The sequence below is a fragment of the Hevea brasiliensis genome, unplaced genomic scaffold (assembly GCF_030052815.1).
Source record: "Hevea brasiliensis isolate MT/VB/25A 57/8 unplaced genomic scaffold, ASM3005281v1 Scaf208, whole genome shotgun sequence".
NCBI lineage: Eukaryota > Viridiplantae > Streptophyta > Magnoliopsida > Malpighiales > Euphorbiaceae > Hevea > Hevea brasiliensis.
Window position 1 is genome coordinate 8,239 of NW_026614705.1, and position 24,247 is coordinate 32,485.

At 27.7% G+C, this 24,247-nt stretch overlaps 1 protein-coding gene across 2 annotated transcripts; it reads right to left on the bottom strand.

The window, feature by feature from the left end:
• Window positions 1–3,575: 3,575 nt before the first annotated feature.
• Window positions 3,576–5,574, bottom strand: LOC110670733 (homeobox-leucine zipper protein ATHB-20-like). 2 transcript variants are annotated; one of them, XM_058141713.1, is made up of 3 exons: window positions 5,212–5,574; window positions 4,741–5,120; window positions 3,576–4,259 (listed from the first exon to the last, which is right to left on the bottom strand). In XM_058141713.1, exons 1-3 carry the CDS (start codon window positions 5,357–5,359, stop codon window positions 3,933–3,935), a joined length of 855 nt encoding a protein of 284 aa, XP_057997696.1. In that variant the 5' UTR covers window positions 5,360–5,574; the 3' UTR covers window positions 3,576–3,932. The 2 variants fall into 2 exon arrangements, with proteins under 2 accessions (XP_057997696.1, XP_021688584.1); XM_021832892.2 differs by having other exon boundaries at window positions 3,576–4,325; window positions 5,212–5,573.
• Window positions 5,575–24,247: the final 18,673 nt, after the last annotated feature.

Below are 24,247 nucleotides of genomic sequence, written 5' to 3' on the forward strand. Positions count from 1 at the left end.
GCCGTTTCAAACAACATAATTTGGTAAAATATTTTAAATTAATAATTTTTTATTAAAAAATAAAGATAATTCCATGCCCTCCATTCGGTTTATATATATATATATATATATATATAGTTAAAGTTAAAGCATACAAATAAACTCACATGCCACGTATTTAAGAAAATAATTTAAAGTTTTGCTATTTGTTTTTTTTTTTTTTACGGCTGCTCAAAATTTTAATAAAATTTAATTTGTATTTAATATAATTAATTGAAAATTTTAATATTAACAAAATTTTAGCATGATTTTAAAATATAAAAATAAATATTAAAATATATTATTAAAATAAAATAAAAAATAATAAATGAGATTTCTCACTACAACAAAATAGGCTTTTCTTTTTGTTCTAATATATGGGTTGATCATTGACAAATTAGCATTGAGTGTGTAGTCTGGTTGTTGACCTGGTAAGTGGCCTTGTCTCACCCAGGTTCGACTCCCCATACAAGCATAATGACTAAATATTTTCTCTACTTAAGAGTATAATAGAAGTCAGCGATAGATTGTCTAATGGTTTATTTCATTGGGTGCTTTCTCGGGTTACATAATAGGTCTCTTCTTGTGAGATTGCGTTAAATCGATGACGTCAATCGGTAACCCTGGACCTTCAGTCTAAGAGGACTATAACTGTGATACTTGGAGAGACTCATTTTTTACAATTCAAAAAAAAAAAATTGACAAATTAAATTGGATTAAACTCTTAGATCAAATAATTGATTTCAATTCAATTAATTCACAATTTGATAAAATATGGAGTGAGCTCAATTTTCAAGAATGTTAATTTTGATTCACTTTAAAATCGTATACCCATTAATTATTTTGAGTTGTAATTTAATCAATTCGATTTTATCTGAAATTAGTTACAAATGCGATATGTTAGAGTTTAGGGCCTTTTGTTGAGGGTAACTAAGTTAGGGAATTTTAACTTTCCATGAAATATAAAAAAATTAACTTATTTGGTTGGGGCTAAATGTCAATTTCTTGGGAAGTGAAAGACTATTTTTTCTCCACTTTCCTAAGTTACTAACTCTAAGGAGTTATTTGGTTGGGGTTAAGTAGACTAAAAAAATAGAACTTTCAGATAAGTGTAGAAAATAGTTTTGTTTGATTTGCATTATCAAACCAACATCTGTAAAGTTGAGCAGTCTAATTCTCTTATGTCAGAGAAGTAACTTAACTATGTAAAATTTGGTAAGTTATACTTCCTAGTTAAGTATAATAAATTTATCAATTTAACTTGTTATACTTTGAATTATTTCATGAGCATTATTGTCTTTTATAATTTAAAAGTAAACTACTTTCTAATAAATTAATTTTAATTCATATGTCAAACACATTTATATCATATTTTTTAGAAAATAAATTTCCTAAAAATGTATTTCTCGAGAAAAATACTTTTAAGAAGTATAATATGTTAAACTAAATAAGGCCTTCGATAATTTACTTCCTAAAGAGTATAATTCTTTGGAAGTGGTTGATTTCAACCATAGTAGTAGAGAGAACGAAGAGGCTATGCACTTGCATATATTTAGGGGTAGCCACGGTTCGGTTTTGAACCGGAACCGAACCGGAATCGATTCGGTCAAAATCGGACCGAAACCGGTCAAAACCGGAACCGGCTTCAAATCGGACCGAAACCGTCCTTCTACGGTTTGGTTCAGGTTCATAATTTTTAGAAACCGTGAACCGGCGGTTCCGAACCGGATTGAACCGACGATTCCGAACCGGACCAAACCGGCGATTTAAATACAAAAAATTCAATAAATACTTCATTCTACTCCTAATTCATTTATATATCATTAATTCTCTACACTCTCTTTAATTCTTAATACTCTTTCAATTTCTCTCAAATTTTCTAAATAATTATTTTCTACACTCCTTTTAATTCTCAGTACTTTTACAATTCCCCTACTTTATTATTTTTATACTCACTGAAATTTTTAATACTATCACAATTACTCTGTTATTATTTTATATCTTCAATAAAATTTTCAATACTTTCTATTTTGATTTTTTTTTCTTTTATATTTTTTTAATTATTAATTATCATATAATTTTTTAAAAAATGGCAAATAATACTCAATTCAACTAAGCTTTTATCCCAAAAATTTATTGGGGTCGGCTATATGGATTATTTCTCCACTCTAAACGATTTTGGGTTAAATTCTCGGAAATGTGTAATGCTTCTAGGTCATGTGTACTATTCTCCTCCAAGTCGGTTTAGATCTACCTATTATTTTCATTATATCCTCAACCCAATATGCTCTACTTGTCTAATTGGAGCTTTCTTATGTCTATGCTTCATATGACCAAACCACCTCAATCTCCCTTCTCTCAACTTATAACTGAAAATTTTGATTCCTCTAAATCCTAAAGGGATACATAGGTAAAATTAAGTTTATGCACATTTTTCTATTTTTTTTAAAATTAGTTTTATCTCTAGTTTTTTAATAAGTTCAAGTCTTTACTTATTAAATTTTTCTTAAAAATAAGTTATTTTTATTCTTATTTTTCTTATTTTATTTTGATTGAAAGATTTTTAAGAAAAATTAAAATATTTTTACAAATATAACTTAAATTCTAAATTAATAAAATTTTTCAATAATTTTTTCATTTAAGTTGCTCTTAAACCGCCTCTAAACTGCTTTCAAACCGTCTTGAATTATCATTTTTCGAACCGTCCTTTAAACCGTTTTAAACCGAGCTCGAACCGAATCGGTTCAAGAACCGTCTTCGAACCGTCATAACGATTTGGTTCGCGTTCACGATTTCATTGAATACGACGGCGGTGAATCAGAATCGGTTCCTGAACCGTGGCCACCCCTACATATATTGCTTTGGCGAAAGAGATGGAAGTGGTGACAGAAGGTCACATGGAGATCGCACAGAAAAGGTGGCCCAGTCAGATACTTTCTCTTGTCAGATGAGAATAATACAAACGTCACCTTCAAATATCAAAGCGAATGGCCATTTCCTAGCCCTTCCTCTTTGTTCTCTTCCCTTCCCATCTACTTGGCGTCTTTCCTCTTGGAACGTGGGCTTATTAGAATCTCCTTTCCTCTTATCCCTTTTTCTATTTTTTCCTGTACCATCATCAACAAGCTAGATTTTGCTCCCATCATAAAACATTTATTTTACATACATGATATGTCACTATCTTCATAGTTTTTATTCATTGGGTTTTATTTAAATTTTAATTTAAAATTATGTTATTTAAAAATGAAATTCAAGCGAAGTCTAATATAGCGGTAAACATGTATTACACCTATGAATTAGTCAAGTATCCAATATGTATCCTCCACAGTCTGAAGAGATGCAAAAATATACCTTAAAATTTTAATTTTTAATAGATATAGGTGAAATAGAGGCAATTAATGTTCTCTACCTGTATTATAATGAGGCCAGCAGCAGCCCTGATATACAAGATCTTCCTTAAAGCAATTCCAAGAAACTTTAATGAGCTCCAAAAACATCATACCAAGGCACCAACATGCAATTAAAAGTTGAAAAAAAAAATTGCAAAGAGAGAATCCTTTCTTTCTTTCTTTTTTCTTATTGATGGCCCATGCTATTTGCCAGAGCAGGAACCCACTCACTGGCACATGTACCTTAATTAACTAAAAGAAAATTTTTAATTTTCTGAGATCCAACCAACCTAGCAAATATATCAATTTATGGGGATGAAATTGTTCCATTCATACCTACCAGTTTCCCCCATACTGACTTCTGGGCCAATTTTGATGATACTCAAAACAAATTTGTCTCTCTATACACCAATCTACACTTAACCCAAAAAAAATGGGAGCTGAAATTGGTAGGGGGAAAAAAATCCTAGCTTCCTTCTTCATTAATTAATCTCACTCAAACATAGCTCAACCGTTGGAAGTGTGTTAATTATTGGAGAAATGGTTTTGGTTTAGTGAAAATGGTGTATGCTGCTCTGCAGGCCATGGCCAAAATCCTTGCTGCTCATCCATGCCATTGAAAATGTTGCAGAAGTTTTCTTCTTGAACCAATTGATCAACTTTCAGGCATTGGAGGTCTGGTCTTGGTGATGAGCTTTGATGCAGCTGAGTCATGCTTGTAGGCCTGATGGATGTGGAGAAGGGATGCTTAGTGCTTAGTTGAGAATTAGAGACTGGGCTGGTTGCCACTGGATTTCTTGAGACATCTAAATTAGCATCACAACTGTTCTCACTTGCATTGCTCCAAGAACCCTGATCAGTTTCTTTCTTTGGGTTAGCTTCAATACAATTTGACTCTCTACCTCTTAGAGCCATTAACTGCAGGATTATTTGAATGTGAGAAAGAAGCAAGAAAATTTTATGAAGATGATCATAAGAAATATATAATTAAATACATTGCAGGTGTCAACTTGAGAGCTAGCTGCCAAAATATAATTCACTTGATTTCTGAAGTGGTGCTTCTGACACTAACAGCAAGTCAGTTTTGTTTTCAAGTTTCAGTTTAATTATATTCAGTATTCAAATTATAATACAAAATCAGCAAGTCAAGATCAAAAGGGCAAAATTAACCTAATTTAAATTAATTTAAGAATATTTTTCAAAAAATTAAATATGCTCAAGTAAAAAAATTCAGTGTTCCCTTTCCTAATCTAAATCAAGCACTAAACTCTAAGCAAATGTAATTAATGGAGACAGAAAATTAAGTTAATGGAATAGAAAGGCTATTAATTACCTCTGCATGAAGTTTCTTGTTTTGGGCTTTAAGGGCATCATTATCAGCTTTAAGTGAATGAAACTGTTTCTTCAACACTTCATAGTCTTTCTCCAATTGCTTAGTCTTCCATCTAGCCCTTCTATTCTGAAACCATATAGCTATCTGCCTTGGCTGGAGGCCTAAAGACTTGGCCAACTGCATTTTTCTCTCAGGCTCAAGCTTGTTCCCCAACTCAAAGCACTTCTCAAGTGCCTTAACCTGCTCCAAGTTGAGCCTTTTCTTTTTCTCCCCTAGTTGTGATCCATCATCAGACAAGTCATCGTCTCCATTCACTTCTTCACACTTTTCCTGCCCAGAAACGGACATCGATCTCTTCATCATGAAATGTCCTCCACCGCCTGAAAACAAAAACACGTCTCTTATATTCATATATACAAATAAACACATATAAACAATCAACAGACTTTGAGTAATAATCCTGGGAGAGACCTGGGAAGAGCTGAGGAGGACAAGAAGAGGGGAAGGAGTTGAGAGAGGAAGGAGAGGGAAGGTGGTCATTGTCTTCTTGGGAATGAAAGATGAAACCATGATGATGAGGAGGAGGAGGAGGAGGGAATGCCATATCAATTAGTTGCATGAAACATCAATGGATTATTCATTCACTAAATTTACGGGATATAGTTTGCAAGATTAATTTAAGGGGTGAGATTGGGTTAGGCTCTGACTATGAAGAGTGATTCAAAGGTGACAAGTTACAGGAGGAGGACATGGGGGTGGTGATGGGTTGCAGAAAGAAAGAGAGGGAAAGACAGCGATTTTTAGGTTGAGAGAGAGATGGAACGAGAGGTGTACAATGTGTAATATATCACACAAATGGAGCTTTCGTGGACCCATCCTCTAATATGGGTCTCTTTCGGTCTCTGTCTCCCTCTTCTCTTCTCTTATCTCTCTTAGTTATTGTTTAAATTAGCTAATCATTTGACATTTACTTCTAACCCTCAAACAAATGAGTTTGGTTAAAAATTAAGTCATCCTTCTCGAAGGTAAAGTAGATAATGAAACATTACTATCAAACTTCAAAAAGTACATAAGCAGTCCATTTGTAATTTTTTTTTTTTAAAAAAAAAGAAGTTTAAGGGTAGTAGGATATTTTTATCTCAGGGCAAAGAAAGCCTACGTAGCATAGTACATACTATTAGGGATTTACAGTAGGACTACGTATTAGCCACCAACAAGAAACTCTAAATAGCAATTAGTGTAATTCAAACTCGAGATGAGGTGCATTACAAGTTGAATCTTTGATTATTGAGTCCATTCTTTGCGGGGTGCATAAAATTATCTTTTAATAACAGTTGAACATTTATATCAAATATAAAAAAAAAAATTATTTAAACATAATCTATTATAAATTTAATATATAAATATATAGATTTCACCTATTTTATATACAAATCCTGTTGTACATATTATGACACGATATGTAAATTAAGAGTAGACCCGAAAACCTGCATTTTCCTATTTTTACAAAGATTTCTATTTTTAATTGGATTTTTTATTTTCTTAGATAAGTTTCACTTATATTTCCTAATTTATTTATAACTCTAAAATATTTTTTTTATTTAGATTAGAACTTCTAAACTATTTCCTACTTAAATTAAGATTTGCAACTCTATAAATACCCTTCTATTCTCATTTACTTAGTTCAGGATTTGCAACTCTATAAAAACCCTTTTATTCTTATTATATACAAGTTTTTAAAAATTATTTAATGAAGTTTTCTTCTTCATAGAGCTAGTTTATTTTATTTATCCTTAGATTTTCGATTAAGTCTTATTTATCTTAAGGTGTTGAATTAGATTTTGTTTATTTTCAAGAGTTTGATCGTGTATCATTCCTTTTTCACATTAAATGTTGCATCAAATTTTATTTATTTTCAAGAGTTTGATCGCGTGTCGATCTTTTTTCACACCACATGCTACATCAAGTGGTATCAGAGTAGGGATTTCACTTTTAGTATGATGGCTAACATTGATGGTGGTGATGGCACCCACCTTATGATGGTGATCGGGGATCGCAAGCTATTTGGAGAATCATAGATGAAACAATCAACATCCGCCGCAATATTGAGAAGCAACTGCTAAAGATTCAAAAGCTAATGTGAACTTTATTGGGAGTTGGTGACTATGAAAATAGGAACAATGTATTGGATAAGGCCGAAGGAGATAACCACAATAGATTCAATAATGAATCTATTCTTTTAAAGAGTAATAGTTGAACAAATAGATCAATTTGAATAAGAAAAACAACCTAGAGTTGAAGATCCTAGGCTTGAAGAATTTGAGTAGGAAGAGTCTGAAACTTAAGTTGTATTGCCTTTGCTATGATTGATGATTACAAGCTTAAATTGAAATTTCTTGATAAATCTAATCTTAGAAGAGGCATAAGAAAGAGAAAGAAGAGTTTGAGATGTCAATGGAATTTGAAGAACAACCTACCATTGAGGAATTAATGGAAATTAAAAATTTATCTAACCCTTTAATTCCTATTGTCTTAGTTTGTTTTATTTGCCTAGATGTTCCGATGGATGCAAAAGACAACATGAAAATCTTCAATTCAAATTTATTCAAGTCAATTTTATTGAAGGAGACATGATGTGATTTTTCAATGGAGTTTTGATTTTTTAATACTTTAAAATTTGAGATCGAATTTTCTTGAAAGTATGGGTGAATGACGAGACATGCAAATCAAGACTAAATCCGAAGACCTTTGTTTCCCATTTTACAAATATTTTTATTTTTAATTGAATTCTTTATTTTCCTAAATAAATTTTATTTATATTTTCTAGTTTATTAAAATATTTTTCCTATTTAAATTAAGACATTTAAATCATTTTCTACTTAGATTAGGATTTGAAACTCTATAAATACTCTTCATGTACAAAATTTTTAGAATTATACAATAAAACTTTCTCCTTCATAAAAGTTATTTATTTTATTTATCCTTGAATTTTGGATTAAGTTTTATTTATTTTATTGTTTTAAATTAGGTCTTTCTTATTTTCAAAAGTTTGATTGTGCATTGATTTTTTTTTTTTTTTGGTGCTACATACTACTATCATGTTGTGTCTTGAGACCACTATAAACAAGACCTACGCAAGAATTTTCTTAGTAATTAAAAAATTTTTAAATTTAAATAATATTTCTAATTTAAATTTTTTCTTTTATAAAAGTGATTTAAAACATCAAGAAGCTATGTGCTTTCAACCAATCTGATAATATGTATCATAAAAAATAAAGATTTTATTCATACAGCAGTTTCATAATATTGATTAGATATATGAGATAAGGTGAGACACTTTGATGTGGGTAAAACATTTTTATTATTGTATTTTTTAACTCAATATATTATACACTCACATCAACTGTTATGTAAAATTTAAATGTCAAGATCAATGTTTCAGAGAAACTGCGAAATTTAAATTGACTTTAATTATAAAACGCATCCAATGAAGAATTTAAATTCTTTTCATAAATTATTTTAAAAAAATTTTATGCATTAAATATTAATTAAAAAATTTTAACTCTATAATATTAAAATTACTTATAGAATTGAGATTTTCAAATTTGAATTCTAAAATATTGAAATTAAATAAAAAAAAATTCATATAAATCCTTAGTTAAGGGATTGGACGATTGGTTGTTGCTTTGTGATCTCAAATTTGAATAGAAGCAAATAAAAATGCATCAATTCAGAGGTTAGTGGTCCTAATTAAGTAGCATGTTGTTATTATTTTTTTAAATATAGATTAATGGTGTGTGATTTTACTTTCCGCTCATGAATTGTATAAAAATCAAAATTGAATTAAATTTTCAATATGATTCTAGTTGAATTTTTAATATTTTAGTTTCTATTTTATTTGGATTTTAATTTTGAAAACAATTTTATAGGATTGTCGTTTTCTTTATAGAAAAATTAAATAAATAAATCTCTGTATTTTCAGTAAAGGGTCAAATAAATTTAAAATCAAGTTTTAAACCAAATAAACTCTAGGATTTTTTAATTAATGTCAAATAAGTCGACACTTAATAAAATATATTTTTTTATTTTTTAAATAATAAAATATTAAAAATAATAATCTAATATTAAACAATTTTATTCATCATATTTTTCAATTTATTTTTTAAAAAAATTATTTTAATAAAATTAATAAATAAATTTTAATATTTAAAATTAAAAATATATTTTTTATTAAAAAATAATATTTTATTAAATATAAACTTATTTGACCTTATTAGAAAGTGTATGAATTTATCTTTTTTATAAGAATTTATTAGAAACCACTCAATGTAATTAACCCAAACAATATAATTGTAGTAATCACTAAAAGGAAAAGAAAGAGGAAAAAATTATTTTCAAGAAATTAATAATAGAAGAGAAAATATTTTATTTATATGGATGGTTAATAAAATTGACATTAAAATCCTTCAATTTCAAAGTTGATACAGGTAGCCTATATATAGTCATTCTATATATGTATATAAGGAACTTGTCAACATGAAAAACCCAGAATCCAAGGAGAAAAATAATAGACAAAATGCTGTGTATGTTTCATATATAGTCATTCTATAAACATATACATCTCTGTGGTTGGACCTTGCTCTATCATTATTAATTTATTATGGCCGCTGAGTCTGGCATTGGTTGCAGAAATTTTTATTCTTTTTTTATTTTGGTCACCACTTTTCATTTCCAAGATACTCCATTTTAAATATTTATTGAACATATTGGTAATTAATAATAATGCTAAGAAATTATCACCATATGATTCCTTGTCATATGCCTCTGCAGATGGAGGCAGGTACTGTTGCAAATACTATAAGAAAAAGCTTGCAATTAGTATGAATGTATATACAAGGAATTATATATATTTTGTTCTTGTTGTGTTTGTGCTAATTGTATTACTTTTTACCTTTTTAATTCAAGATTATCTTCAGTCTTTAAATGTTAAAAAAAAGATTATATCGAAATTAATGAATTTTTTGTCAATGATATGGAGTTGATTTTAGAAATATAAAAATTAAATTTGAATCCTAGTTAAAATCAATTCTATAAAAAAAAAATACTGCAACAAATATTAAAATTAGCAAAAAAATTTACAATAATTTTAATTTTGTTACTTATAAAACTAATATGCAACAGTAATATGAATAATTATTGAAAATTTTTTTCAATAATAATTATTATTATTAACTATTTTTTTGTAATGACAATAATTTTATTGTAAAATACTTACGACCATAATTTTATAATAGCAACACACAACTATTTATATATTGCTATAATAAACTTATGGCAGCTAATTTTATACTTTTGGAAATAAAAATTTTTACTGCTAAATACAACATTCTTATAGTGTAAGTTTTTTCAATTGAGAAATTAAAAATTACCCGTTAATTTTTTTTATTCAGATACAATTATTGAATTAAAATATTTTAAATACTAATACACTTAAAATTAAATGATTTTGGGATGTCCCCTCTCATTTTTGTGCAAGCAATTATAAATATTAGCCAAACTCAAGAGAATAAATAGCAAAATGAGATTCCTTTCCAAACTAAAAAAGAAAAAAGCATCATCTCCACCAATTTGCTACCCACTTTTTTTTGCTTAGGGCTCTATCCTTGCCCTTTCAAGGGGTAACAGATAGGGACATGAAGAGGAGGAAAAAAAAAATTGTATGGGATGCCTAGAATGTAAGTGTCATTGATAGAGAAATCATACTTTGCTTTAACTTTTTTCTGGTGTTAAGTGTATCCAAGGGAATTTGAGAGACCCACCACCTTATATATTTTATGAAAGGTGGGGTGGGTTCTTGAAAGGGCATGGGTCCTACAAAGTACTGCTTTACGCTGTCCTACAATTAGCTACTCACATGCCTTTATTGGAAGATTAGGGGTACACCTTTGGAATAGACTGGATCCATGTTATTCCTTGTTGCTCTTTTCAATTTTTATTAACAATGAAAGCAATTTCTGAATCTTCTCCACATGCCTTCTCTGTTCCCATGTGCTTTGCTTCTCTTTGTTCTTCTATTGCTTTGCTTTTATTTCTTCTCTCTTAAATCTATACATTCACCTTCAATTTTATATATTTTTAAATTAATTATTAAATTACTTGGTTTAGCCGCTAAAAGTGTATAACTTACCTAGTATGCATTAGGTTCGAATTCCTACCCTTTTAATCCTCTTATAAAAAAATAACTATTGAATTATTTGAAATAAAATCCAATGTATTTTTGAGGTTTATTTTAATTCATTGCATCCTTCTTTGTAATTTTAATTTCTTACATTCCTTATTTTTATTTTTTAATTAACAGAAATATTTTTTTAAATTCATTGATGAAAAATTATTATATCTATTATTTGATAATTTTTTTAAAATTTATAATGGATTAAATTTAATGATGTATTCAATTATCTATTATTGAATTGAGAATATTGTACTTGTAGAATATAAAATAAAAAGTCAATAATATAATAAATTAAAATAAAAATAGGAATTCATTAGACTTTTCTCAAATAATTCAGACATTAATTTAGGTATTAATTAGGCTTTTTATTTTTTTCCCATAATTAAGCTCAATATTATAATAACATTTCCTTGTTTTCATAATTCTGCTCTTATATTATAATATTCAACTGTTAGTTCAAAATTAGAACTGCATATTGAACATATCTATCAAGAAGCTAAATCCAACACAGATTAATTAGTTGATAAAATTTTCAGTGCTATTGTCGTTGGGCAGTCATTGTTTTAAGAACCATCTTGTTTAATTTTCCAAATAAATTCTGCATAATATTTGCCAAATAATATATCCTAATATTATCTAATTTTATCCATTAATATTTATAATAAATAGGCCAAATATTATAAAAAAATTTAAAACTTTACACATTTTTCAATTATAGTAAAAACTTTTTTTTTTAATTTTAGTCTAATTTAAAAGTTTAGTATTTATTATAGTCTGATCAAAATTAGGAATTTGAAAGCACTGACGTGACGAAAAAAATATTTTTTAATATATTGTTACTAACGTGACAAAATCTTTTATGATATTATTGACGTGACAGGTAGCGTGATAAAATATTATTATTTTATATGTTATTGCTGGCGTGACATAACTTTAATAATTAAAAAAATTTAAAATTTTTTCAACTTTTATCAATTATAACTAAATCAATAGTTTGTTTCATTTATTGTCATTTAATTAATTTTTATCTAATTTAATCAAAATTAATATTTTATTACTTAATACAATTATCAAAAATAAATATTTATATTATTTAGTAAAAAAAATAATATTCCCTTATCTCTCTCCCTCTTTTTTTTTATATTTATAAAACTTATTTATGAAAATAGATAAATTATTATTTATTTAAAACTAAAAATATCCATCTACCTTCTACCCATTGTCATTGAATAATATATATATATACACCCTCCGATCACCTTTCTCCCAATAAATAATATCCCTCCCTATAAATAATAATAATTATTATTATTATTATTATTTGCTAAAATGATGAATATTGTTATTATTGAATTTTTTACATGAATTTTTTATTTTTTAAATAAATAAAAAAATATGAGGGGAGAGAGAGGGGAAAATTATATTTTTTTATTATACTAAGTAACATAAATATCCATTTTTATAATTTTATTAGAAAATAAAATATTAATTTTTTATTAAGTTAGATCAAAATTAGTTAAGTATCTATAAATGAAATAAACTTATAGAATTAACTATAATTGATAAAAGTTAAAAAGTTCTAGATTTTTTTAATTATTAAAATTATGTCACATCAATAATAATATATAAATTAATAATAATTTTGCCACGTCAGCTGCCACATCAACAAGAACATAAAAGTTTCTGCCACATCAGTAATAATATATTAAAAATAATATTTTTTTATCACGTTAGCGATCACGTTAGCGCCCCCAAACCCTCAATTTTGACCCACTATAATAAATAGTAAACTTTCAAATCAGATTAAAATTGATAAAAAAAATTTAGCTATAATTGTAAAAACGGGTAAAACTTTTTATTTTTTTAAATATTAAGCCTAATAAATATTTAGTGCAATATTATTTTTTTACAAAACTAAAATGATAACAATATAAAAATTTATTGATATAGCAACGAACTCTTTGATAATTACTAACGGATTACCAATGAATTTCAAAATTCATCGGCATAAAAAAAAGATATGTTCAAATTATTAATAGGTTCAAAATATGTTGATAATTTATCAACATATTTTGAAATCCGTACCTACAGGATGCTAAATCCATTGTAATATGTGAGACATAAAAAATGGAGTGTTCAAATTACTAATGGATTTGAAATTTGTTGATAATTAATTTACCAAATATTTTTAATCCATTAATAATTTGTGACATATAAAAAATTAGGTGTTCAAATTATAAAGGAACTTTATATCCATTAGGTAATTTATCAATAGATTTTAAAATCTGTTAATAAATTTTAAAGAAAAGTTCTCACCTTTCTTTTTTGAAAAATTCGCTTTTATTCAATTACCGATAAATTTCAAAATTCATTGGTAAATTTCAGAGAAAAAAATGCATCTTTCTTTTTTAAAAGTCCACTCTTTTTTCAATTAACAATAGATTTCCTAATTCATTGGTTAATTAATAATGGATTTTAAAATTGTTAATAATTTTAGAGGGAATTTAAAAAAATAATAATAACAAATTTAAAATCCATTGGTAAATCATACATTTATATCTTCAAATACTACCTTTCTTTCATTATTTCATTTATTCAATTATTTTCTCCTTTTTTATTTTAAAATTTTTTTCTTTTCTCTCATTCCTTTATTTCTTTTTTTTTTATTTTCATTTTTATTCTCACATCATTTTCTTTTTCCTCTTTTCTCTTATTTTCTTTACTTTTCTCTCATTTTCTTCCATGTCCTCTTAATGGTGTGTTTTTTTTTTTTTCACTCATCATTTCTTCTTCTTGTTTTTTTCTCTCATTTCTTTTCTTTTCTCTTATTTTCTTCTCATTTCTTTCATTTTCTTTTCTTCTGTTTTCTCTTATTTTCTTCCATTTTCTCACATTGTCTCTTCTCTTCTTTCATTTTCTTTCTTTTTCTCTCATTTTCTCCTTTTCTCTTTCATTTTTTTCTATTTCTCTTTTTTTTTTTCTCTTTTTTTATCATTTTCTTCACTTTCATTTTTCTTCTTCTCCCTTTTAATTTTTACCATATATTTTTCATTTTCATTAATATAATTTTCTCTCATGTCATTTTATCTTCTTTATTTTTTTTTTCAAATACCATTTTTCCCTTTCATTATAATGTATTTCTAATAATTATTAGTCATAAAATAAAAATAAATTTATAATAATAAAATAATTTTAAAATAAATAAATTAATCTGAAAAATAATAATAAAATTTATTATTTTAACTGAAAATAATTTTTTTAATTTTCAAATTATCATCCATTTGTAAATTTATCAACCGATTGTAATATTTGATATTTTTTATATTTTGTGTTTTTTTATCAATTTACCAATGGATTATAAAATCCATTGGTATCATTAACAAAAAAATTCATTGATAAAAACAAATTAACGGACTCATTATAACTGATCTAATCCGTTATTAATTTCAATTACTAACAGAATTTTTAAATTCTTTTTAAAAAAAATCCGTGGTAAACCTTAAAATTCTTGTAGTATAATAACTAAACTACAATGGATCCCTTCCAAGACTGTTTGTAAAGAGGCAAGTCAATATATATTTAACATAAAAAATTCCAATTTCGTAATTGTGTTCCAATATGATTGAGATTGTTTCTACGTTCGTGTTGGGCAAAAAATAAACTTAGCATTTCGATTTTTGAAAAGGAATGTTTTTTTTTTTCATATAATCCTGAAAATTTAAAAGAAAATATAAATAAATTCAAAAAGGAGTCATCATTATAATTTAAAAATATTATGAAATTCAAAAAAATTAAAAATTTATTTAGAATTTTTCTGAAATTTAAATTTTAAAAATTTTTTTCATTGTATTTTATGTGAACAATTTATTTTAAATTATTTTAAAATCATGTTTTAAATGGTTTTATTTCGGTTCTCTGAGATTTTTTTAAATTTCCGGTAAAGCAAAACAACAAATAACAAAGAGGTGTTTATGCAAATCAAGCTACAGAAATTCTATATATTTGATTTTTTTTTTTAATGAAATCTCAATTTCAGTGATGATTTCATTAGATATCTTATAACTAGAATTCTTTTTTTTTTTTTATTCAATTTTTTCACTATCACGTACTTCAGTTAAATTCAGACATGATACACATTTTAATTATTGCAATATATATATTATGAAAGAAAAATAAAAAACGAAAAATCATTTATTTTAATTGATGCTTATGTCAAATTGTCAATCCATTCATATTGTGAAAACTTATCCCTTATTGACACTTCTTGATCATATATTTTTCTTCATACTACTTTCATAATCATTTATTTTAATCTAAAGATATTATCTTAACTAACCTAATTAATTTCTTACTACTAATCTATTGGGACCATCCCATGTTCCTGTTTATATTTTTCTTCCCTAGTGATTCCATGTTGGGTGGTTGGGACTAAAGCTAGAGTTCAAGGAAGCCTAGGCAGATACCATTTTCACGTATGTTTGCTCAAGTTTAATTATTTAATTCTTTATTTAATTAGCCAATTATTGTTATAATTATTTTGCTTGTGGCGGTGATAATATATATTCTCATGTGAAAGAAGGAAAAACATTCATTTACAAGTATAAAAAATAGGTGCTTATTAGGCTTTGTTTAACAATAACTATGAAATTTCATATCCATGGTTTCTTCCCCCCACAATGATTGCATATTTCCATAAGGATTCGTCTATTTTAAAATAATTGATTAAGTGCTTAATTATAAGAATTTGGGCAGTCAATTGATTAAGTTATTTTTTTGCATTGTGGCTTGAAATTTAAGTCCCCAAATGTTAGGATTTGCACTAAGATAATACCAATACCATGCAATCTACCAAATTTCTTATTCAGCATTGTATGTATCATCAAACTATTAATTTAAATCACATATTCACTTAGTAATTTTCGTATCATTATTAATATATAATTTGTAAAAATTAAAGTTCTTTTTATTTTACGGATTTTTTTTTTTTCAGAATATTTTTCAGCATTTGGGATAGTAAAAAAATTGATCAACAGAAAATATTTTCCTAATCAAAAGGAAAATTGAACAATTTTCCTGGAAAATGACTTTCTCTTCTCAAAATAAGAAATCATTTTTCAGATTTTGAAAATCTTACTAAAATATGAAAACACTTATACATGTGTGATATAAACATATATTATAAGTTTAACATTGCAATCAAATAATAAAAAATATTTTTATGAAAAATATTTTCTTAGAAAATAATTTTCACAGAAAACATTTTCTATATACAAATTATTTTCCATAAAATAAATGGAACCTAAGATTCAAATTAATTAGCATTGAAAAATTAAAAAAAATGATTTGGAAGTAATTTTTTACATGGTCTTATTATAGTCTTCTTTATATGATTCACTTTAATTGTTGGATTTGATATCCTAATTATACTTATCAAATTTTAAGTCATATTAACTATGTATTTGTTTTATCTGTATTGCAAAAGTTTTAATTATTATATTGGAAAAAAGAAGTTCATTTTTAAAGATTTATTTAATTTAGATCAACAATCTGTAAATATCTTATTGATTTGAAAATTAGTGTAATGTATGTAAAATAATAAATCAAAAGTTAAATCATTTTCTAATTGAGATAATAATAAGAACATTCTTATTTCTAAATAATTTACTACAAAAGTATGCTATACAGGTTCTGTTTATTTTTCAAAAAAAATAATTTATATATAAAAAAAATGTATTTCATGAAAAATATTTTTTTTAAAAATATTTTTTATTATTTAATTATAATATTAAATTATTAATATGCATTTATTTCATATATATAAAAGTATTTTTATATTTTAATAAAATTATCAAAACATAAAAAAATAAAAAAGATTTCTTCTTTTGATTACATGACAAAACCATTCGTTCATTGCCACATTTTCCTTCTTTTTCGCTCTATTCATCTTCATGCTAGAGTTCTGCTACGCTTTGTTTTACTTAAAGCCAATGCTCACCGTTTCAATAATATTTTGCTTCCTCTTCATTTCTTTTTTTTTTTTTTAAAAAGGCCTGAAATTATTTTTTTAAAAAATATTTAATTTTCTCTTTAATCAGAAAAATATTTTTCGTTTATCAATTTTTTTATATAACTCAAATGTTAGAAAATATGAATTTTCCAAGAAATAAATAAAGTCATAATTTCTTTATTTTAATTACAGTTTATTTTCTTAAAAAATACTGATATAAACGTTAATTATAATATAAATAAATTGAATAACTATAACATAATAAATTGAGACTAGTGGATTAATTCCCAAGTACATACCCTGAAGCAAGACCAAAGTCAAAAGCCAAGTTCATAATTGTGCATAAAATTGTAAAAGTCAAACGAGATATAAATTGAAATTAAAATCCAACAAGTAAAAAGATGCTATGATACGAGCATTATTTTTCATGACCCTATATATGATCCTTCTGAAGCAAATATCCTTATTATTACACTTTATTAAATTATGACTAAAAATTTAGGAGAAAAAAAATAATTTGAATGAGAAAAATATTTCTTAATTAGATTTATTTTCTATATATAGTAAACTTTTTATATTAATGTTATTTCTATTTGAACACTAAGAATATTTTATGAGAGATTATTTGGATTTAGCTCATAGATTAAGAAAAGACATAGAGTCCCAAAGAAAGGGACTCTTATCCATTATTGGTGGAGCTATTCTCCATATGATGAAGACACCTTCGTAGTTTATTTTAATGTTCAAGTAGTAAAAATTTAGTTATGCATAGAGAAAAATATACAAGAGGGACAAATTATTTTATTTACTACAATATAGTATGATTGAGAATGAAATCTCTCGAGTGCAATTGAGTTAGCGAGTTATGAGAGAGAGAGCCTTGAGCTTATTGATGTATTTGTATGATTTAATTGGTAATAGAAAATGACATACTCATGGACGGAATCTTATAATAAAAGAGTAAGCCATGAAAAATATTTTTTTTCCTTTTTAGATTACACACTTTTGCTATCATGATAAGGTGGGTTGGTATTAGAGCTTAGGAACAATAAGCTAAGTTGGAGATGGAACTGCTGTAATATGAAAAAAGTTACATACGCAAACACAATAATAGTGAAGCAGCAAGCTTAACTTTTCGTGGATACATAGTTGAAATTAAGATGGAGTTTTTAATATTAATTTGATGAAAAAAGAAAAAGTTACACCCAAGAGTTGAAGTTTGAATATTGAAAATTTGAAAGATTTAAACTCAAGCATGAACGTAATTGAAAGAGAAAAACTCTTATCTATTGCTCAGAAGGCCATTGTCTATATAATGAAGATTGTAATGGTAAAGTAGTAGATATTTTAGTTTAATCTATAAGAGAATGAAAGAGAAAAATTATATTATTCTGTTTACTGTGATAAATTTTAATAATAGCTTTGATGTGTAAAAAATAAAAGAAAATTTTAATTAGTATTAAAATTTAATTGAAATTTAAATATAATTTAATATTTAAACAAACAACTTTTTTTAATAACTTTTATAATAATATTTAAAAAAAAACTTTTTTAATATTCCAACCACAACCCCAAATCTGCAAAATAAAACTGTGGCCTAAACTACGAACAGTAATCACTAATGAGGCCCTACCCACCAGTAAAAGAATGATCCAACTCAATTACATATATGTAAACAAAAATCAAAGTTTGGGCTAACCCATTCAATTTTTAATTATAGATTGAATGCAAAATAATAACCCAATCCAAACAGAACCTCCAATGTTTGGGCCTTCAATCCAAAATCTCTGTATTTTTTAGCCCTTTGATTTGAAAAAAATGGATATCGAACCAAATTCTTTACATGTTTATGTGAGTATGATTTGTCTTCTTATAAATTAAGTCACTGCCTAAACCTGTGGTATTTGAGTTTTTAGTCCCTTAATTCCTCTATTGGAAAAAAAGATATTGATTTGAAATGAAAAATCAAGATTTTATAAATAAGTAATACAAATTTGAAATTTTATTAAAAATTAAAATCATGAAATAATTATTATTTTTTTCAAAAATTTGGTTTTAACTGAGGTTATAATAATTATTCTATTCATCTCATTCTATATTGTTTCATAAATCAAATAAAATGCAGAACCACTAGCAAAAATACAAATATTCATATGTCATACTATAATCATCATCTTATTTCCAGCAATTTAAAAAAATATATATATATTATATCAAATTAAAGTAAAAGCTACAAGAATATAACTTTGCAGAAATACTAAATACGAAAAGGGAATAATGAAACATATATGATTCTTGAATTTGTTGTAGAACAATTTCAATTGTTGGATAAAATAATCATCTTTTAGTTTTATGATTGTAATATTATTGCATGTATCTAAAGGAATAATAGCAAAGCAAGGTCCACACCTCAGGGAATTAATTGAAATGCTTTAAAATATGTTGCATGCAAAGGTGGTGTTAATAATAATAATAATAATAATAATAATAATAATAATAATAATAAGTAAACTTTAATTTTATATTAATCGCATCAATTATATAGATTTTTGTCCCACTATTCAATGTCATTGGAAACTAATTCCACATTAATATCAAAAAAATTGTAGATCTATTGAGACTACTTTCCTATATGCCATTAAGTCTTTCTTTTTCCATTCTCACCAATAACCTATCACATTTTCATACTAAGACATCTTATACTTTATATTTAGTATGGCCAAATCATTTTCATCTACCATTTTTCATTTTATCCTCGATGTGTGTTACATGCACTCTTTGGACCATTATTATGTTATTAGACATATATTTTAATAGTCACATTTTTTTCATACTCATTTTGTGGGCATGTTGCATCTTAGATACCCAACATTCATTCTTATACAGCATTGCTAGCTTGACCACAGTTGTATAGAACTTGCTTTTCATATTGTTAGAGATCCTACTGTCGCATAGCACACCTGATGCATTCCTCCATTTCATCCATCTTGTAATCCTATAAGTTACATCCTCATTAATTACTTTTTTCTTCTAAATGTGATAGAATCTAAATACTTGAATTGATGGCATTTTGACACTAAACCTCCAACTAGTCGAACCTTACCTCCATTAGGCCAAAATCTAAATACATATATATATATATATATATATATATATATATATAAAAGACCATTACCCTTAAGAGTTCTTCTCCTCAACTCCAACTTTTGGTTAACTCCTTCATTAGTTTCATTCTTTAGGACAACATTGCAAATGATATGTACCATGGGACATCATCTTGAATATAACTAGGTAGCTCATCCATAAATATGGTAAACAAGTATAGACCCAAAGACAATTATTAATGTAAACTAACTATTAAGGGGACCTCATTCGTATCCCATTCCATTGTTCTAACACTTGTAACTTTCTTTCATACATGTCCTTAATAATATTTATACATTTGAGATAGACTCCTTTCCTCTCCAACACCCACCAAAAAACTTCCCTCGATAATCTATCATATGCGTTTCTAATACTATGTGGAGATCTTTCTTCCTCTCTATAAATTCTCATTAATCTTCTTCTCTAAAAGATAGGCTATATTGTAGATCTACTAGGCATAAAGCCAAAAGGGTTCTTTGATTCCTTAGTAGTGTCCCTAAATTTGCATTCAATCACTCTCTAGTGCTTGATCATGTGATTTGTCAATTTAATGCCACGGTAATTTGTACAACTTTGGTCGTCTCCAAATGTTCTTAAAGAAAGAACCAAAGTCCTTTTCCTCTTTCCAAATTTTAATATGCCAATGAATAGTTCAATTAGCTAAGATAATCCAACCTCCTCAGGCACTCTTATATTTCCTTAGGGATACCATGTAGATTGCAAGCCCTCCTTATCTTCATATTCTTTATAGCCTCTTTAACCTCAACGATTCTATGAGTGTAATTAAGACTATTCTCTATCAACGAAACATTTGGGTCTATAAAATCATCCTTATGGCTCGCATTGAACAACTAATCAAAGTAGTATGTCTATCTCTCTTTGATTTCACTAACTTATAATAAAACTTTTTTATTATCATTTTTGATGCATTTGACATGATTTAGATATCCACCCCTATTTTCCTTTAGTCATGCTAGCTGTACATCTCCTTCTCCCTTTTACATCTCTCTTATCTTTGGTATAAATTGGCTAGAGATTTACCACGAGCCTCACTAACTATTTTCTTTACTTTTCTCCTTGCCAATTTATTTTCTCAAAGGCCTCTACATTTTTTGCCATTACTAATTTTCTATACCATTCTCTTGTAATCTTAATAGCATTTTTTTACTTCTCACTCCACCATCAAGACTGTTGTGAGTGTGGTCTTCTACCTTTGAACATGCCTAATATATACACTGCTACATTCTTAATGCAGCTCATTATTACCCTCTATGTGGTATCAATATTATCATCTAAATTTCGTACACCTTTTATTAATAGCTTCTCTTTGAAGGCTAATTGGTACGTGCCTGTTAAGTTGCACTATTAAGTTTTAGGTTACATAAATTTCTTTTCCTTATTCACTCCCCTCTTCATCTTCTCATATAAAACCATTAACATGTCTTGAGTTGTTAAAGCCTTACTAAGGATAACTTCACAATTCTTACATAGTATTTTGTCCCTTTTTCTAATGAGGAAGAAGTCTATTTGGTTATGGTCTAACTTAGTTTATTCCCTTTTTTTCAAAAAGGTGTTTGTCAAAATTAAATCATAAGCCAAAGAACATTCTAGAATGCTCTTCTCTTCCTCATTCCTACTCCTCTATCTAAATCTCCTATATACCCATTCAAAATTGTCATTGCTACTATCCATATGTTTATTCAAATAGACCACAACAAAAACATTATAATCAATGGGAATCCTTGAACCAATGCACCCATATCTTCCTAGAACTTGCTTTTAGCTTTCTCATCCAAACCTACCTAAGGTACATATGCACTAATGATGATAATAATCTCCCTTCCCAACAATAATTTTAAGGAGATAATCCTGTCACCAATTCTCTTCACTTCACCTTTTCTTTGAGACCTAGTCCTTAAGTAGCACAACTTATAACCCATGTTACTAATTTTTCTAGCCTTTTCTCCAGTTGACTAAGTTTCTTGAAGACAATCTATGTCAACCATCCTTTTCTTGATAGTATGCACAAGCTCCATTGACTTTCTAACCAATGATCCTACATTCCAACTACTTGGGCGAACCCTACTTTCCTAGACTAGCTTCTACACTTGCACTTGTCCATCAAGATATAGGATCCCTTTTCTATTTTACACCATATGTAGGCATCAATTTGGTGGGATTAACTTTTTTATCTACACCAATCCATTATGTGGGAATCTTTTTTTTTTATATATATATACTTTAACACAATTAGATAATCGATGTGCTAAAACTATTGCTCATTTAATACTATATTCAAGTGTCAATATATATGTGTCTAGGTAGACATGACCTCACATTTAAATCAAAATGATCCATTTTCATGAGAGTCGACTTGCCGTCAACCTATCACAAACCTAATTAACTATACTTTGTTAAATAATAATAATAATAATAATAATAATAATAATAATAATAATAATAATAATAATAATAATAATAATAATAATAATAATAATAATGTAGCCTTTTATTTATTGTAATAAATAATATTGTAAATTCATTTTTCTTATATGATCAAAAGAAAAATATCTTAGATACGTGTAACACCCCAAAAATTTTAAATTTATTATTTTATAAGTATTATTGATATTTTAATTTTATTTAAATTTTAAGAAATTATTTGAGATTTTTCGGATTTTAAAAATTGGGTTCGATTTTCCGAAAATATAAATTTAGATGATTTTTAAAAATTAATTTAAAGACCACGTGGCAAAACTAAAAATATATTTGGAGTCTACAAATTTTTCTGAGTTTTCTAGAATTTTTTCAGAATTTTCGGACCTCGTTTTCGATCTCGAGGCAGAGTAAAAATTTAAAATTTTGTATCCTGAATCAGACCGGTCGAATCGGACCTGCCTTTTCTTTTTCTTCCTTCTTCCTCCCCGCGCGCGTCCGACCTCCTCCCCTTCTCTCTCTCTTTTCTCTCTCCTCCCTCCTCCCCTTGCCGCGCCGCCACCTCCCCTGCGTCCCCAGCTCACCGGAGCCGACCCCCAGCCGTCCCAACCCACCGGCTGCCGCCCCAAACGACTGGAAAACACGCGCGAATGTCCCTCCCTCGCGAGCGCGACCATTCGTCTTCCCGGCCAAAATCCGGCCGATCCGGCCACCAATCGGACCGGGTCTTGTGTCTAAACTCATCTACTCGTCGAGAGCTTTCCATAGACAGCAAGAACACCAAAATCCATCGAGCGGTTTGTCTAATTTTTGCCCGGGAAGTTTTAGCCCATTTTGACTTTCGGGCTAGATTTCTCGCAAACCGTGAATCCCACGAAAAAACCGAGAGTACCAGAGCGCTCAACTCGTCGAGAGTTTCGCGGCGACATAATTTCAAATTTTTCCGACACCGTTTTTCGGTGGGTCCCACGGAACTTCGCAGTGTTTTTCCGAGCATTAAATGAGCTTAGAAAATTCTGAAAATTTTGTATACTAACCCCCGTGTTATGGGCTTCGTGTAGGTATCCTCAATTCGCAGAAATTCGACAGTTGACTGGGTTTGTGAATTTCCTGCCAGACAGACCCGTTACTGGAAAAGTCTCCGATTTGGATCGAGGTTTTGGCTATCCCCCCATTGTTAGACGTTTCGAGCGCGTTCCCGAAGTCGGAATCGGCAAAGGTAAACCCGAACCTTGCTTTTTCGTAATTTTCTAGTGCTTAAATAGGATTAAAATTCATAAAATATTCGTGGTAGCTCAGAAAATTATGATTCTTTTTGCAATAGCCTAGTAATATTGTTAAGGACCGCGGGGCAAAGTTTTAGAATTTTTAGAGCTTGTTTGTGCAGTTTTTGCAAAAATGATCAATTATAAGGACTAAATTGAAATTGTACATATTGTGATGGATGACTGATTTGATGAGCCCAGGAGGGGCTGCGTGATATGATTGAGCTGTGGATATATGGATTGTAAATATAGAAGTGTGTTTTGAGCCATTTTGCAGGTTGGGTAGGTTCTAGGTATAGGGGAGACTCTGCCGGATTTTCGGCACGACTTAGGACGTACTTGGTCTTTTCTTGATTTTATTGAGTCATTTGTATTAAATAATTGTAATGTAATTGTTAGGTGAGCCGGGACAGCCTTCTTCCT

Bases quoted from the DNA above. Each gene is read 5' to 3' on its own strand.
- LOC110670733 (XM_021832892.2), bottom strand. From the start codon at position 5,359: ATGCAACTAATTGATATGGCATTCCCTCCTCCTCCTCCTCCTCATCAT. The intron at 5,121-5,211 runs GTCTCTCCCAGG...TTTTGTTTTCAG, and splicing joins TCCTCCTCAGCTCTTCCCAG to GCGGTGGAGGACATTTCATG. The intron at 4,326-4,740 runs GTAATTAATAGC...ATAATCCTGCAG, and splicing joins ACAAGAAACTTCATGCAGAG to TTAATGGCTCTAAGAGGTAG.